At 44.0% G+C, this 16,046-nt stretch overlaps 1 protein-coding gene across 1 annotated transcript in view; it reads left to right on the forward strand.

The window, feature by feature from the left end:
* Positions 1–13,076, forward strand: part of LOC108933779 (heterogeneous nuclear ribonucleoprotein L-like) — a 44,229-nt gene extending 31,153 nt beyond the window's left edge. The window contains exons 5-13 of the mRNA XM_029259064.1: positions 511–607; positions 936–1,008; positions 4,649–4,720; positions 4,962–5,176; positions 5,859–5,980; positions 8,789–8,990; positions 9,600–9,657; positions 9,832–9,930; positions 12,582–13,076. Of these exons, the coding sequence (XP_029114897.1) occupies positions 511–607; positions 936–1,008; positions 4,649–4,720; positions 4,962–5,176; positions 5,859–5,980; positions 8,789–8,990; positions 9,600–9,657; positions 9,832–9,930; positions 12,582–12,637 (994 nt within the window). The 3' untranslated portion in view covers positions 12,638–13,076. The remainder of the gene's footprint in view (positions 1–510; positions 608–935; positions 1,009–4,648; positions 4,721–4,961; positions 5,177–5,858; positions 5,981–8,788; positions 8,991–9,599; positions 9,658–9,831; positions 9,931–12,581) is intronic.
* The last annotated feature ends 2,970 nt before the right edge of the window (positions 13,077–16,046 follow it).

Genomic DNA, 16,046 nt, shown 5'->3' on the forward strand with positions numbered 1-16,046 from the left:
GAGCGCATGTTCTGCACACCCTGCGGTTTTAATGTTTGCATCAACTGTGCCTTCTTCTGTTGAACACTTTCTCTACTGACTGACTACTGCCTACCTGGTGTACCACACAGTGCACTCACAAACCAACTGCCCTTTTTCCTTGTTTGCACGTATACGTGGTTCAGGTATTGTGTCATGGTGGGTGTGTTCTTCCTGTTCATCCATGTTACGAGCAGCGTGTTATGGTCGCCTCAGTGTGAGTTTTTTGTGGGAGGAGGACAGGAAGTCGTGCTTGGTCTGACCTGTCAGCTGAAGTCCAGGGCTCTGCCGCTCCTTCTCAGCGCAGAGCTCTCTTGTGGTTCCGCTCTCAGCTCAGACATCCTTCCTGTGGGCTCCTCTCCGGCTCTTTCTCACAGTACATGAGAGGGCTTTCACGTGATGTGAAAGCCATTTGCTCCGGCTTGGCTCTTGAGACTGCATTTTTGCTCACTGTATCAGCACCAACTGGGCATTTCCTTGACTGGAGTTCACATTCGAGACTGTCCAAAATGCTCAAAAAGCAAAAGCAGCTCTAAATGGAGCAGACATATATGCTGGCTGCTGCACCCTTAAAATTGAGTATGCCCGGGTAAGTATATACTTCATTTACAGTGTGTAACGCCATCTGTAGTTTTAGGCCACACATTCATTGGTATAAGAATGATTCGTTCGCACTCCACAGACACACATTCATAGGTATGTCCTATCAGTATGTAGTCTTTCCACTAATACGCACCAATATTCACTTGTTCAGGTATGTACTATTCCCACTATGTAGACACACATTCCTTAGTAAAAGTGTGTGCTCTTCCTGATCTCTCATTCAGTGGTACAAACATGTACTACTCACAGTCTCTGTCATTGTGTCTGTCTGCATAGGGATGTATTCAGTGGTACTCTGTTCTTTCTCCCTGTAGCCAACGCGCCTCAACGTAATAAGAAATGATAATGATAGTTGGGACTACACTAAGCCATATCTAGTCAGGCGAGGTAAGAGAACTTCCTTTTATCTGTGCATTTTGTGTCTTTGCTTGCTCTCTGTTGGATATGTCGTTCAATGTGTTTGAACCCATTGTGGAAGAACGACGGTTTTAGGCAGCGAATACCTCTGAAAGGCTTGCAAATCGGAAAGAGGTGGTCTTTGTCTGATGCAGTCAAACTACTTCAGAACCTTTTTGTCCCAGTCTACACTCTTCTTATTGAACTCTTCTGGAGTCCAAAGGCTATTACTCAAAGAATTCCAATTAATCTTCTTTGGATGTGCCTCCCTTGTTTCTCTTTGTTAACGAAAAAGATTGTTTATCCATGGTTTTTTCTGCAAGGGCAGAAGAACACAAATCCATATCCCATTCCATTCAAACACCCTGCTCATCTAAACTGATATTTATAGAAATCTCAGAACTGATTACAAAACTGGATGAAGGAGGTATTCAAGGTACCCAAGTGAACCCCAGCTCTTTGGTCTTGTCAGCATGACAATGTTATGAACACTTGAACTGGTGAATGCTCCTCTGTTTCTAAGCAGCCTGTAGTGCCACCACTACAGCAAAGGAGATGGAGAGAGAAAGCAAAGTGAGGGTCACCTCTGTAGAAAGGTGGACAGGGTTGTTTTATCTTTGAAACAAGACTGTCCTCTGGAGCATTGACCAAACCATCCAAATGTCCTTCTCGCTGTATCCGTTTTAAAATATAACTGAAGGGCATACATAAGTGCCCAAAGGAGGAACAGACAGGCCTTCCAATAGCAAAATCATTTAAAAGTAAAAATTGACAAACTATGGAACACACCCAAGGCTCGCGGTAACAACTGCTTACAATACATTCTGCAACTTTAAAAAACTGTGATCATTGAACTTTGGATCGAATGTAGCCGTAATTATCTCAGACTTAATTTTTCACTGAATTCAGATATCCTGACAAATGCAGTTGCTGGCTTTATTGAGTCCTTCCTTGTGCAGATGAAAACCTTTGAACAAAAGACTTGAGTCTACATCGATCTACAGTACTGATATGCACCGCACCGTCTGCAAACATAATGTATTTGGTCTCCAGTGCAAGAACATTTTTCAATTTTTTAAGACTTAATCATTAACAAATAACATGATCAAATGTTCACAATTAGATGTATACAATGCACTGGAAATTCCTTGAAGCTCCTTGCAGTTTTGGAATGATCGTAGTAATGAAAAGTGGTAAAATTAAAGTTTACAGCTTTTCTGTCTTTCACACTTTCAACGGATAAACCATATAAACCAAATGAGGTGGATTGCAGTGCCTTTCCACACAGTGCACAACGTTTGAAGCCGAAAATGACATTGTGTCCAGGTTTTGTTGCTGTTTGAATGTTTTGGTGCTGCTTGGAGTGTTGTCTTTCATCTGTGCAATTGCCAGAATCCTTGCAGATTTATACACACACACACACACACACACACACACACACACACACATTTTCAGAACCGCTTGTCCCAGACGGGGTCGCGGGGAACCGGAGCCTACCCGGCAACACAGGGTGTAAGGCCGGAGGGGGAGGGGACACACCCAAGGCAGGACGCCAGCCCGCCGCAAGGCACCCCAAGCGGGACTCGAACCCCAGACCCACCCGAGAGCAGGACCCGGTCCAACCCACCGCGCCCCCCCCAGATTTATACATTTTGTTAGAAATATTTCCATATCAGCTGGAAAACGTGGGAAATTGTGTCACAGGTTAAAACATGTTGAAGAGCTTGCAGAGGACAGTCTGATGCATTCTGCACCCATCATCAGGAAATTTTTCAGTTCAACACTTCTCAGGAGGGTGTGGGCTGCTACTGGCATTTGGACCCGCAGAGATTTATATTTCTCCCTTTTTTCATGGATGGGAGTTTTTTGTTATCCTTTCCTCATCTGACACCCAACTTATTTGACCAGCTCAGCTGTACATCATCAGTGTTCTGTTTTAACTATTGTTCAGTGCTCTGCATCATTGTGATGAGAAAAGCAGTCTTTAAATATAAACTGAATTGAACTGACCTCAGCTTTGGGGGGACTTACTTTGAGACCTTCCTCCTTGCATGTGGCTTCTAGCCCTCAGGCCTCGTCCCGCCCCGCAGCACAGACGGAATGACCATGAATGAGCCCTAACTTGAGCCTGAAGCCACAGCTTTGATACTGGCACCCCAAGTTGGAGACGGCCTTACTGCCTCATTGCGGCACTCAGTAGGCAGCTATGTAATCCTTCGTTATTTTTGTGCTCTTCTCAGACTCAGTTGTTAAAGTTAGGCTGTGAGCTTAAGATCCTCTGTAAGCTGGTTTCTCCAGAGCCCGTCTGCTAATGTCCATGAGGAAATACAGTTTCTATCTCTTTCAAATTTCATCCGCTGCTGTTGCGGTAACCCTGAGCAAGGTGCTTCACCTGAGTTCAGTAAAGTGCCCTGCCTTACAAATGAGTCAACTTGAAATATCTGTAACTGTATAATTCAGTTTGGAAAGAAGCGTCTGCAATGCAAAAATTATTATGAATAATAATAAATATACTGCTGGTACTAGAGATTGCATTATTATTATGGTTCCTAATAATACTTTTGATGGTGTTGCTCTACTCCAACATGATGTCATATCCACGTGCTGCAACCTCTGAATCATATCACTTCTCATGACTTCACACTAAGTATCCCTCCCACATGTTCCTATCATTAGCCGTTGCCATTGTAGTAATTAGTACCGTTCCGCGCGACTTCCTGGCAAGCTGTCGAGTGACAGACGGGAAACAGCGTGGCCTGCGTCAGGTCCTGCTCAAGCCTATGCATGTGTCGTACCAATGATGGATCAGTGAAGGACAAGTCCTCCCATCCCACCACCCATGTCAGTTATGCAGGGGTCACATTAAAGGGCATCAGTTGACAATAATGGTATAAATGCAGGTAAAATTTTACCCCCACTATGTAACACAAGGAGAAAATGCATCCCCTAATGTATCCAATTCAATGAAATTCTTTTTATAGTTTCCCATCGCCACATTAACGCTTCACTTAAAACTGCTGCATCTTGCTTTTGACATTAAATTACCTGTATTAGTTATAGTGCAGCATCAGCACAGGTCTTTGATTTTTTTGGCTGTGATTATTGTTGTTATCTTAGTTACAGAAGACATTTTTTTTTTTCATGAGTTCAGAGATTTTTTTTATTTGGGTAAAGGAAAACACAGTAAGTTGCTTTTGAAAACCTGGGCCAAACATGCGGTTTTATTAGTTCTGATTCTTTTCCCCAGTTTATCTTAAAAGGACTGAGTTTGCAAACTGTGCGATCTCAATAATTTGTGTTATGTGGGTCATCGTCTTTCCCAAGCTGTAACAGTGACTGTTCAATCGTAGCGTGTGTCTCCCGTGCGTCTCTCTGTAAGACAGATGGCTGATGGACACGGCGGGAAGTCAGTATGAAACATCAGGAAGCATTTACTTTAGACTTTTGTTTCCCCTCAGCTCGCATCCCTTAGTGTAACTTTATAGCCCTGACAGCGCACACTGTGTACCTGCTTCCAATTCTTATTTATGTGTTTACCGCCGCTGTTTACCGCAGCTCTGTGATCAGCGTTGTGCTCATTACCCTTTGTTTTATGTGCACTTATTTTGAAATGGATGTGGGTTTTTTTCAGAGCAGGGAAAGGGGCGACAACGGCAGGCGATTCTCGGGGAACACCCTTCTTCTTTCAGCGATAACGGCTACGGTGAGTCTCCCGCTTAGCTATCGTCCGGTTTCTTGCAAAAAAAAATTAGGGTTTGCAACAACAGATACTGAAGCTGAGAGAGGCTTTGCGAGAAAATTAAAGTAAGCATTACTGTAAGAAACATGTGATGCGCACAGTGTCCAAAGCCTGTGTGCATCAAGGTAGGAAATGATGTATAACCGTGTGCTCTGGGAGCCCCAAGCAGCTCGTCAGCCGCACCTTCACGTTCCCTGTTTACCAGGTTCACACTGCCCTCTGCTGCCATTGCCTGGCAAAAGTCGGTACAAGAGGAGCTCTCATGAGGTTCCCGAGGTGGTGGCCTACCCTCTGCCGCAGGCCTCCTCCTACATCAGTCATTCCTCCAGCTCCGTCGCCATGGTGAGCGGTCTTCACCCCTCCAAGATGAACTGCACTCGCGTCTTCAACCTCTTCTGTCTCTACGGAAACATCGAGAAGGTCAGGAGAGTCGACGCTCTGGGTGTCGGTTCCCGTGTGTGTGTTTGATGGTTTTCATACCAGCTTATTCCTCTGATTTTTAACTAGTTAACGAAAATTAATTCTCTTTACAATTCATACTGGTGCTTTTCCCGCAAACTTCTATGCTTAAATATAGTAGTACTTTCTTTGAGTGGCACAATAGCACAGCAAGTAGTGCTGGTGCTGCACGACTTATGGGCTTTGACTTTAGATGTGGATTTGAGCACGGTTCAGTCTTGCATGTTCCTCCTGTGGATGTGAGGGTTTCCTCACACTGAAAGAGTGTGTGTGTGTGTGTGATTGCCTTGTGATTGACTGTTGTCCTGTTTTGGGTGTACCCTAAATCACACCCTCCGCTTCAATATAAGCCCAGGCTCACTGCTGCCCTGCACTGGACAAGCAGTTTTAAATCATGGCTAGAAAGTATTTCGTAATGTTTTGTTACTGTTATTATTATTTTGTTTGTCTGTTGCCTGCATCCAGAGTGATTTACATTTTTTTAATGCAACTATTTAGATTATGGACATGCTTCATGTATACTGTGGGAGGACTCTGGCAGATTGAACCAGAAACCTTAAGGTCTTTACATGGTGCAGTAGCTGGAGTCTCCTAATCTGCTTAACATTTAAAATGGTGATGAGGGGGTGTTGTGGCCCTGCAGGTGAAGTTCATGAAGAGCGTTCCGGGCACTGCGCTCGTGGAGATGGGAGATGAGTATGCGGTGGACAGAGCCATCACACACCTCAACAGCATCAAAGTTTTCAGCAAGCGGCTCAGCGTCTGGTGAGTGCTTCTAGCTTTCTTTTTGATCATGGACATCCAGACGTTGTCTGTGCAGCATTATTGCTGGAGTTGTGAAATAATGATGGGTGGCACGGTGGCACAGCGAGTAGCGCCGCTGTCTCACAGCAGCTGGGTGGTGCGAGAGGACGTGGGTTTGATCCCTGTTAGTCTGTGTGGAGTGAGTTTGCATGTTCTCCCCGTGTCTGCGTGGATTTCCTCCAGGTGCTCTGGTTTCCTCCCACAGTCCAAAGACATGCTGTTCATGTTCACCCATAGTGTGTCAGTAACAGAGAGAGAGAGTGTGTGTTTCACTGATGTATTGAATGCGTGTCCCATCGTAAGGAGTGTAAGTCACCTTGGTGAATAAGGTGTGTGGGCCGATAACACTACATAGAGTTCACTGGAAGTTGCTTTGGACAAAAGCATCTGCTAAATAAATGTAAATGTAACGAATTTCCAGGAGGGAAGTGTTATACCAGACCCCTTTCTACGCCCAGCTGTCAGTTACATATAACGAAAATAATTTCCTGCTAACCTTCAAGTTCTAACTTGTTTTTTTTTTTTTTTTTTTTTGCAAAACTGATGGTGTTCTGCCCACACTGCCACTTCAGTTGTTAACTACCTATGTTACATGTGGCTGCTGTCTGGCTTCTACTTGCCCCATCCTTGTGCTGTCCTCTTCGTGCCCATTCCCAGGTGGACTGATCTCGTTGTGCCTACTGCCTCACTTTTCTCACCACCCATTGATTGATTCATTGTCCCACTGATTTCCACTACACCCATCACCCCTTGCCTGTGGCTCCATTGCAGCTTCCCAGTGTCATGTGTCAGTTTCCTTCCCTATGATTTCTGTGATTCATTCTAGTCGCCCACTGCAATACATTTGCATGCTCGTACTTGAAATCAAGTGGTTTATTTCAGAGTAGAGTAGAGTAGAGTAGAGTAGAGTAGAGTAGGAGGCAGGTGCGGTGGTGCAGTGGGTTGGACCGGGTCCTGCTTTCCGGTGGGTCTGGGGTTCGAGTCCCGCTTATGGTGCCTTGTGACGGACTGGCGTCCCATCCTGGGTGTGTACCCTCCCCCTCCAGCCTTATGCCTTGTGTTGCCGGGTTAGGCTCTGGTTCCCCGCGACCCCCATCTGGGACAAGCGGTTCAGACAGTGTGTGTGAGTAGAGTAGGAAAACTTTGGTGTTTATTTTGACCTGGTTTCTTATCACTTATGCATCCAAAATAATGTTCCGTGTTGTTTCACGTCAAGTCACCTTGCTGGGAAGGGAACTTTATATACAATGAAAGACTAATACCTACATTAATAAATGGCTAAAAATGTCTCTCAAACTGAATTGTTCAGTTTGTACCTTTCTTCATTGTCACCAATAATTTTGGACCGCTTGACATCACAGTTGCTTTAATGAGGTAAGGTTAAGAGCGGTTGAACGGAAGTCGACTCTCAGCGACTCCTCGCATGGTTTCCAAGGTGAGGGAGGGTTCGGAAATGGTTTGCTGTTGCCTTCTGTGGACGTGTCTTTGGTCTGTGTGAAGAATCCCACAGAAACATGGAGAAAACATTCAAACTCCATTTAGACTGCATGGGAATTGATTCAAGGAGTCCAGATTCAAAACTACGGTCCATGAGCTGCGAGGCACCAGCACTGCCTGCTGCAAGCAGTTTCAGACAGTGTGTGTGTGTGTGTGTGTCGTTCATTGCTCATACTACCTGTTTCTCTCCGCATTCATTCACCACCTCTGTGGTTCATACTCTCATACTTCACCACAGTTCACACTCTCGTTCGCTGTTAGATGACTTGTGTTACGTTAGCAACCTGCCTTCTATGTTTATTATGGCCTCGGTTCGCGCTGTACTTCAGTGCTGATGCAGCTGTTTGCTTCACACTCCGATTTGACTGCCATTACTGCCATTACTGCCATTTGGCTCATGCTCTTGTTCATACCGCTATCGGGTTACTAATGGCACCTTCTTACTTACATGCAGAGATTTCCAGCTCTGTTCCTGGGGGTATCCTGTCTGTGCTTTTAATTTGCCTCAAATTAGCCAGTCTTTTTTGCCGAGAATCACACACGTGAAACTTTGTTGGAGTAAATGTTTTTCCACACACTTGTGCGGGTGTAAGAAAATTGTTAGAAGTACATTTGTTGAGTAAAATTTGTTTCATTCATTTGATTGCTGGGGGGGCGCAGGAGCACGGGGGCACGGTGGGTTTGGCCGGGGCCTGCTCTGTGGTGGCCCTGGGGTTCAAGTCCTGCTTGGGATGTCTTGTGGCGGACTGCCGTCCTGTCCTGGGTGTGTTCCTTTGCGCCCCGTGTTGCCGGGTTAGGCTCCAGCTTGCCCCGACCACGCTCGGGACAACTGGTTGTGGACATTGTGTGTGTGTGTGTGTGTATTTGATTGTTCGTAAACCTCGTGAAATTTTAATTCACTTTCAGTTCAATACAATTTAAAAGAGTGTCAGTTCTCAGTGCATTAATGTTATTTGAATCGGGCAGCGCATTTAATCGAAACCATTTAAATCAACAAAGCAGTTAAAGTAATTAAGAGTTCACCTAGAGAAAAACAGCATAAATGGGGGGGTGTGCAGACCAGGGTGGAAAAGCACTGATTTAGGTGAGTCTTATATTCAAAACAGTGTATGGATGTGGCCCATCTCCCTTTTTTTAGCCCCGTTCCCCACTGGGACTCTGAGACCTGGCAAGATGTGTATGGATGTGTCGTGGTCTTGAGTAGTACCAGTAATAACAACCAGATCAGCACACGGAGGCTCATTCATCTCCCTCCCACATGTTCCCCTTCAGTGTCTCCAAGCAGCACGCTGTGATCCCCAGCCAGGTGTTCGAACTGGAAGACGGCACCAGCAGCTACAAGGACTTCGCCATGACCCGAAATAACCGCTTCACCAGCGCTGGCCAGGCATCCAAAAACATCATCCAGCCGCCCTCCTGCGTGCTGCACTTCTACAACGTGCCCCCCTGCGTCACAGAGGAGGAGCTACAGAGGGTGGGGACATTGTGCCATGGGAGATACAAAACTGTTGGCATGTCTGTGGGTCATGATGATTTAGACCGAGCCTTGGTTCTAATTACGGACAGAGAGGTTCTCGTATGAGTTTTTTCAAATGTATCAGCAAATCGATAATTATTGGGGGCCGTGCAGCAAAAGTATGGGAACCATATTTTTCTGCTCAGAGATTCACCACAATTCAGTTTACTATGTCAGGTATAGTTTTTTTACCATCACTTGCAGGTTGTTAGGTCTTTAATGTTATCCTGATTTTCTCATTTTTAACAGCGTAACATTAATGTCACTCCCAAACAATTAACATACATGCAGTACCTTTATGTATCTAATATCAGACCATCTTTACAGCCTCATTTTTTTTTACTGTAATGTGTTGATCCTGGTTTGAAATGCAGATTGCAAACTGAGCGCATGTTTAGACTTCTTAGAACTATACGAATAATAGAACAAATAAGAAAAAATAATGTGCTGAACAGACTAGTTTTTCTTTACATATGTATGAAAACATAACAGCGCCACTGTTTAGATTTCCCTTTTGGAAACCTTAACAGGGTAACATTTTGAAAATATACTTCTGCTTTTTTCCAGTTATGTACAGAACATGATGTACCAGGGTTCATCAAGTACAAAGTATTTGATGCCAAACGTAAGTTCTCTTAAATAGCACATTAAATTATATGTTTTGCTTTCTAATCTTGGAAATTTGTCATGTTGTTCACCTCGTGCAGCTGCAAGAGAAAGAAAACTTTCCCAGGTGAGGAGCGAGGGTGTTTTGTGTCGTTTGTGCATGCTGATGCTTGTTCTCTTCCTTTCCCCACAGCCTGCTCCAAAACCATCTCAGGCCTACTGGAGTTTGACAGCAAAACACACGCTGTGGAGGTCCTGACCGTCCTCAACCATTACCAGATCAGAATACCAAGTAAGCGTATTGTACATTCCATCCCTTTCCCAAAGGCCTGCAGGCGGCGTTCACGCAGCCAAGGATGTAACTTCCTAGCCTGGGAGCACATCTCGCACCCTCTTCAGATGAGAACTTGAAGATGTCAAGGCTTGCTTTACCTCTTTGTGTGTATGTTACTTTGGGCACAAGGATTGAGTTCTTGCATTTACCTTCACATTTATGCATTTTGAAAATGCATAAATGGCAGGGATTAGAACTGCTGCCTTTGGACCCAAAAGTCACAGGTTTGAATCACACCTTCAGCTGAAGTACCCTTGAGCAAGGTACTTACCCGAAATTGCTCCAGTAAAATGACCCAGCTGTATATATGGGTAAATCAGTAACTCAACATTGTAAGCTGCTTTGGAGAAAAATGTCTGCTGAATGAATATATGTAGTGTTGATGTATGTGATGTAGCTGTGCGTTGACTGAATGGAGTATAATTTCAGTTTCTGACTTTATGCACGTCTGCAAATCTGCCACCAAGTTAAACAGAATAATATTTGTAGCAGGACCTTAAAATGTAAATGCCAAACCAGCTTTATATTTCGTATATATAACTTATGAGCTTCCAGATCAGGACTTCCTTCATTATTCACAATAAGACCATTTTAAATAAGCAGTTTAGACATATGATGTTGTAAGAAAGTATTTGCCTTTTTTCCAGTTTCCTCTATTTTGAAATTTTTTCACATTAAACTTGATCTTAGCTTTTTTGTCAGTTCTAGTAGCACATGAACAGAGCCTGAGAGGAAAAGAAAGGTGAAAAGTTTTCATCCGCAAAATAAACAGGGTAATTAGTCACTTATTAAAATATAATTAGGCCTGATTTGGGCCAACCTCGTCCAATAATTTTCAACCACTTAAAGCCCTACCAACGAGCAAGAGCTGGCACAACAAGGGTTCATAGATGCATATTATGCTGTGGTTACGAGGACACAGCCTTTCGGCCTGGACAAGGTTAAACCTCTATTTCCTGCACAAGATGAACATTTGAGAACAGATAAATGAATTAAATGTAATTAAAAATAATGTGGAAGTGGTTGTGTATCCATTATACTTAAAGCAAGTAAACAGTGATGAATACACTTCAAGTTTGTTAAAGGTATTTATTAATATTGGTGTATTTTATGGATGGTTTCCTACGGTCCCTCATTCTAATTTGAACTTGAGAGAAATGCTTAAATGGCTGTGTAAACAGGCCCCCGCTTGGAGACTGAGCTGCTCCTTGCGAGTTTTAATGACGCCATGACCTATTTCATTTTTTATGCATGAACGGTTTGCCCTGTTTACATTATGGAAGGCGATGTGTACTCAAGTGCCCCTGAAGAACAGCCTCTAATCCTTTATTACTAAAGTCAGTTTCGAGTGGCACTCCAGTTTCAGAGCAGGAGAGAGGACCTTTTTTGTGCCTGAAAACAGGGCATCCACCTTACACACTGCATGTGACAATATGAGCTTCCTTCCTCCCGCAAACTACTTAAAGACTAGCGCAGCACACTGTTTCAAAGGTGCACAAAACTAAACTTTCCAAATGGTTCCATGGTGTATGTTTCTTTTTCTTTTTCATTTTTTTACAGACAGCATTGGGTCACAGCAACATAGATGAGTTTACAAATTATTTCTTTGGAAATGCCTGGTGTATGTGGTGGATTTCATTGTTTCCCCAGATGTTTGTCGGTATTGTATTAAGAGACATTAATGTAGTGTGCCCACCTGATTTAATGCTGTGAGGACACCTTAGACTTCCTCTTGAAATGTAAGGTGTTGCTCCAAAGCTGCAGTTGTTTGGTAGGGCTGTCTTGTGTCCCAGTGGGTTCCATGGTGTTCAAAAACTGCCTTTTCAAAGTCAAAGTGGCTTTATTGTCATTTCAACCGTATGCAGCTGGTACAGTATACAGTGAAACAAAGCAACGGTCCTCCAGGACCATGGTGCTACATAAAAGAATAATATATTACAATGTATTGCAATGATATATTACACTATTTTATAATATATACATACGGGGGGCGCGGTGGCGCGGTGGGTTGGACCGGGTCCTGCTCTTCGGTGGGTCTGGGGTTCGAGTTCCACTTGGGGTGCCTTGCGACGGACTGGCGTCCCGTCCTGGGTGTGTCCCCTCCCCCTCCGGCCTTATGCCCTGTGTTGCCGGGTAGGCTCCGGTTCCCCGTCACCCCGTATGGGACAAGCGGTTCAGAAAATGTGTGTGTGTGTGTGTATAATATATACAATAAAAACAATATATTACTTTTATTACTTTTAACACATAAACTTCAAACACATTGAATTGCAAATTTTCTGGCTGTTGATATGCACTGTTTAGATGTGTCGGGAATACTTGTAATATTCAGTTTACAAAAATAATGGCAGCATATGGTACCTGTAAGTTTGTGTTTATTAAAACAGTATTGCTCAAACCATAATTTCGTTTAAAATAGGAGAGGGAAAATGCTATATTTTCTGTGAAGAACGGTAACATTTATCCACATTGTTTCTCAGTATCTAAATTGCCATTCATAGGACCCTGATGTTCAGCCCTTTGACCTTCTGTTGAGGAAGTTAAGGATAAGATTTTGGTCGGCCCATCATTTATCTTCCGTTTGACCCTCGTTGCTGTGTCTTTTTCAGACGGCTCCAACCCCTACACCCTGAAGCTGTGCTTCTCCACATCCTCACACCTTTGAAGTTGCAAACTGTGGGACAGGGACCCCAGACAGAAGACCACCCCCCCCCCCCACTAGCACAAGGGGGTCTGTATACTAAAGGACAAGAGGGAAAAACTGTTGATTTCCATAATATCACCTTCAGGGTACTGTCAAGGATCTGATAAAATTCTCTAAAGGGGAATTTGTCAAAAATGTGATAATATCCTCGGAAGTACAGTTTTTTTTTTTTAAATCAAAAAAGTTCACTCAAGGAGAGTTTCTCAAAAGTCTGAAAAGCCAGACAGACGAATGACTGAGAGTGCAGGAGCGGAGCCCCTTGTGCAAGCCCATCAGCCTTGGACCCAACAGTCTGTGCTCTGTTTTTTGAAGAGACGTTTTCTTAACTTCTCTTTAAAATTTTTGAGGCTTTGCTTCTGACACTCCCATACACCCCAATGGGCTTCACAGACTCTTTGTTTTTGAACAAACATCACTGACATTTTGCTGCCTGTTGACAGAGTTCTCCTGTCCACTCATCTCTTATTCAGTTGCTGCCGGAGTGCCTGACTGTGACACTCAAACACGGTCATGACATCAAAGGGCAACTTGTGTACAGACCATAGTAGTGTAAACCACTCTGTATTATATAAATGTATGGAGAATTTAGGGTGGGACCGGGTGGGCCTAGCGAACTCTTCTATGACCGAGAGTCTTACTTCAGAAAAGAGAGAACGTCATTGTTGAGCTCACTGGTGAACTTGTATCTGCAGTGTTCATGCAGAAAAGTCTAGCTTGTGTAGTTGCTGTTGCCGGTGCTCTGTTTACAGTGTTTGTACCTGGGTCGGCTTCATGTCTGAAGTTTTCACTATGAGCATGTCGCTCGCTGAACCTTTGCCGGCTCCTGAGTTATATGCGTCTATTCAGTGATCACTGATCGCTAGTTGCCAGAAGTCCTATAAATTCCTGATTGTTAAAAGCTGTATTTCTGTGTTAAAGGTCCTACACAATGCCCATATGCCATCTCTGAAAGTCAGCCAGTGGTTATAATTTAATTTAACTATTCATTTTGAAACATCCTCCTGAAAAATTCCAGAGCAGAGCGATAAATGTTTTTGTACACTCCTCTGAATGTGGTCTCATTTACATTCATTGTGCCCATTGTGCATGTGACAGAATATGACAGCCAGGCCCCAGGCAGCAAAATAGGTTGCAGTTTGCTCAAAAGTTCTCATGAAAACAAATTTCAGATGTGGTTGAAAATGACTGTGCAGGACCTTTAACGATTATTAGAGACCAGAGATCAGATCTGGTCCTGCTGGAGAGATGAGCATCAACCATGGTAAGATATACTTTCTGTGATTTACTTAGACATTGTAAACAAAAATTAGCATTATATGTGATATGGTAGAGTGTGCTGAGTTCCCTAGTGTTCACACTGAAATAATCTGTTGTCTGAGTTACCAAGTCTTTATGCAATCGAACAATTTTGCCCCCGAACCACAGGAGCTTCTTTCACTGGCACCTGATAGCAACTTTTTTTGTAAATAAAGAGATGGCACAATGAACCTTTATAATGCTGTTGCACCCCAGCAGCCGGGTCTGTGTGTTCACATGCAGCTTTTGCAGATACTTTTTGCATGGACATTTCTAGAGTTCACAACAGTGTTTGTAAAGGCACTACATTTTGTTTAAAAAAATGATCCCGAAGAATCCTGATAGTGATTTTTGTTGTTCTTCATTATCTTGCATTTTCATCCAACGCATATCATTGTGCCCCCTAGACAGCTGGCTGGCTGAAACGGAGCAGCTCAGGCTGAATATGCTGATCAATAGTGCAGTAACTGGACTTTAGCCGACAGCTCACGAGTCCGTGTACTGAACTGCCGTATGAGTACGTGCAAAAAAAACACATTTACATTTGTTCATTTATCTGAGGTTTTCTACAAAGCAACTGACAATGTTCAGCTGCTTAGAGTGATTTACCCATCAATACAGCAGAGTAACTTTTACCGTATTGATTCAGGTTAAGGGCTTTGCTCAAGGGTCACAGAGGGAGGTGGGATTCAGACATACACACAGGTAGCTACTTTTCTGCTGTGATTTGTGTGTGACTCATTTAACTTGCTGGCCATTGAGAGCCCTGGCAGCCAGGACACCAGATACCAGTGAAAGCAGACAGGAAATAACAGTTAACTGGGCCACAACCTTCATCTCCTAAGTGCTGCTGTGCAAGGTGAGTCTGTTACAGCCGTGTTGCACTTTGATCAATATTAAGACACACACACACACACACACACACACACACACACACACACACACACACACACACACACACACACACACACACACACACACACACACACACACACACACACACACACACACACACACACACATTTTCAGAACCGCTTGTCCCTTACGGGGTCACGGGGAACCAGAGCCTACCTGGCAACACAAGGCGTAAGGCCAGAGGGGGAAGGGGACACACCCAGGACGGGACGCCAGTCCGCCGCAAGGCACCCCAAGCGGGACTTGAACCCCAGACCCACCGGAGAGCAGGACTGCGGTCCAACCCACCGCACCACCGCACCCCCCAATATTAAGACACGTGTAAGCAAAGTGTTTTGAACAGAAACTCCGGCTAAACGGCTCTCCTTCAAAACTAGAAAAATTAATTGGTTCTTGCAAATTGTGAGCTGTCGTAATCAGCCAGGTTCTCAGTAAATTCTTTCCATGTCCCCTTTCACCTTGCAGTGTTGCCTTGGTGACGGTCAAGTCATGTCTCGCTTTCCCAACTGCCAGGCTGAACTTTGTAAGCGCTCAGACCCAGGGAATGTCACTATTGCAACGCTAAAATGCTGATATGGCATAAAATCTGAGGTATCTATATGCAATTAATGTTAATTCCAGCCAAAATATCTCTTTCTTCACGTGCTCGTCTAATACAGCACTATTGAAAAAAGCAACAAAAAAAAAGAAAAAAAAGGACTGAACAGCTTTATAGCAACAAGAAAATCAGATAAATACATTTGGGGGTGAATTACTTCATTTTTGTGGGGGGTGCGGTGGCGCAGTGGGTCTAGGGTTCAAGTCCCGCTTGGGGTGCCTTGCGACGGACTGGCGTCCTGTCCTGGGTGCGTCCCCTCCCCCTCCGGCCTTACGCCATGTGTTGCCGGGTAGGCTCCGGTTCCCTGCGACCCCATATGGGACAAGCGGGTTCAGACAATGTGTGTGTACTTCATTTTTATTTATTGTTTCATTTAGAGTGACATAAATAAATCCATTTATAAAGCTGTTTATTTCAGTGGAGAAATTCCAGCTCAACAGTGCTATAGCAGGGCCCTTTGGTCAATTTGAATCAGCAACCCCAAGGTTACATAAATCTGTGCCTTGAAACATTGTGTAAATGTCAGTTCATGCTTCTGTCTTTTGCTTCTAGAAATATCAG

Source organism: Scleropages formosus, chromosome 16, assembly GCF_900964775.1.
Source record: "Scleropages formosus chromosome 16, fSclFor1.1, whole genome shotgun sequence".
NCBI lineage: Eukaryota > Metazoa > Chordata > Actinopteri > Osteoglossiformes > Osteoglossidae > Scleropages > Scleropages formosus.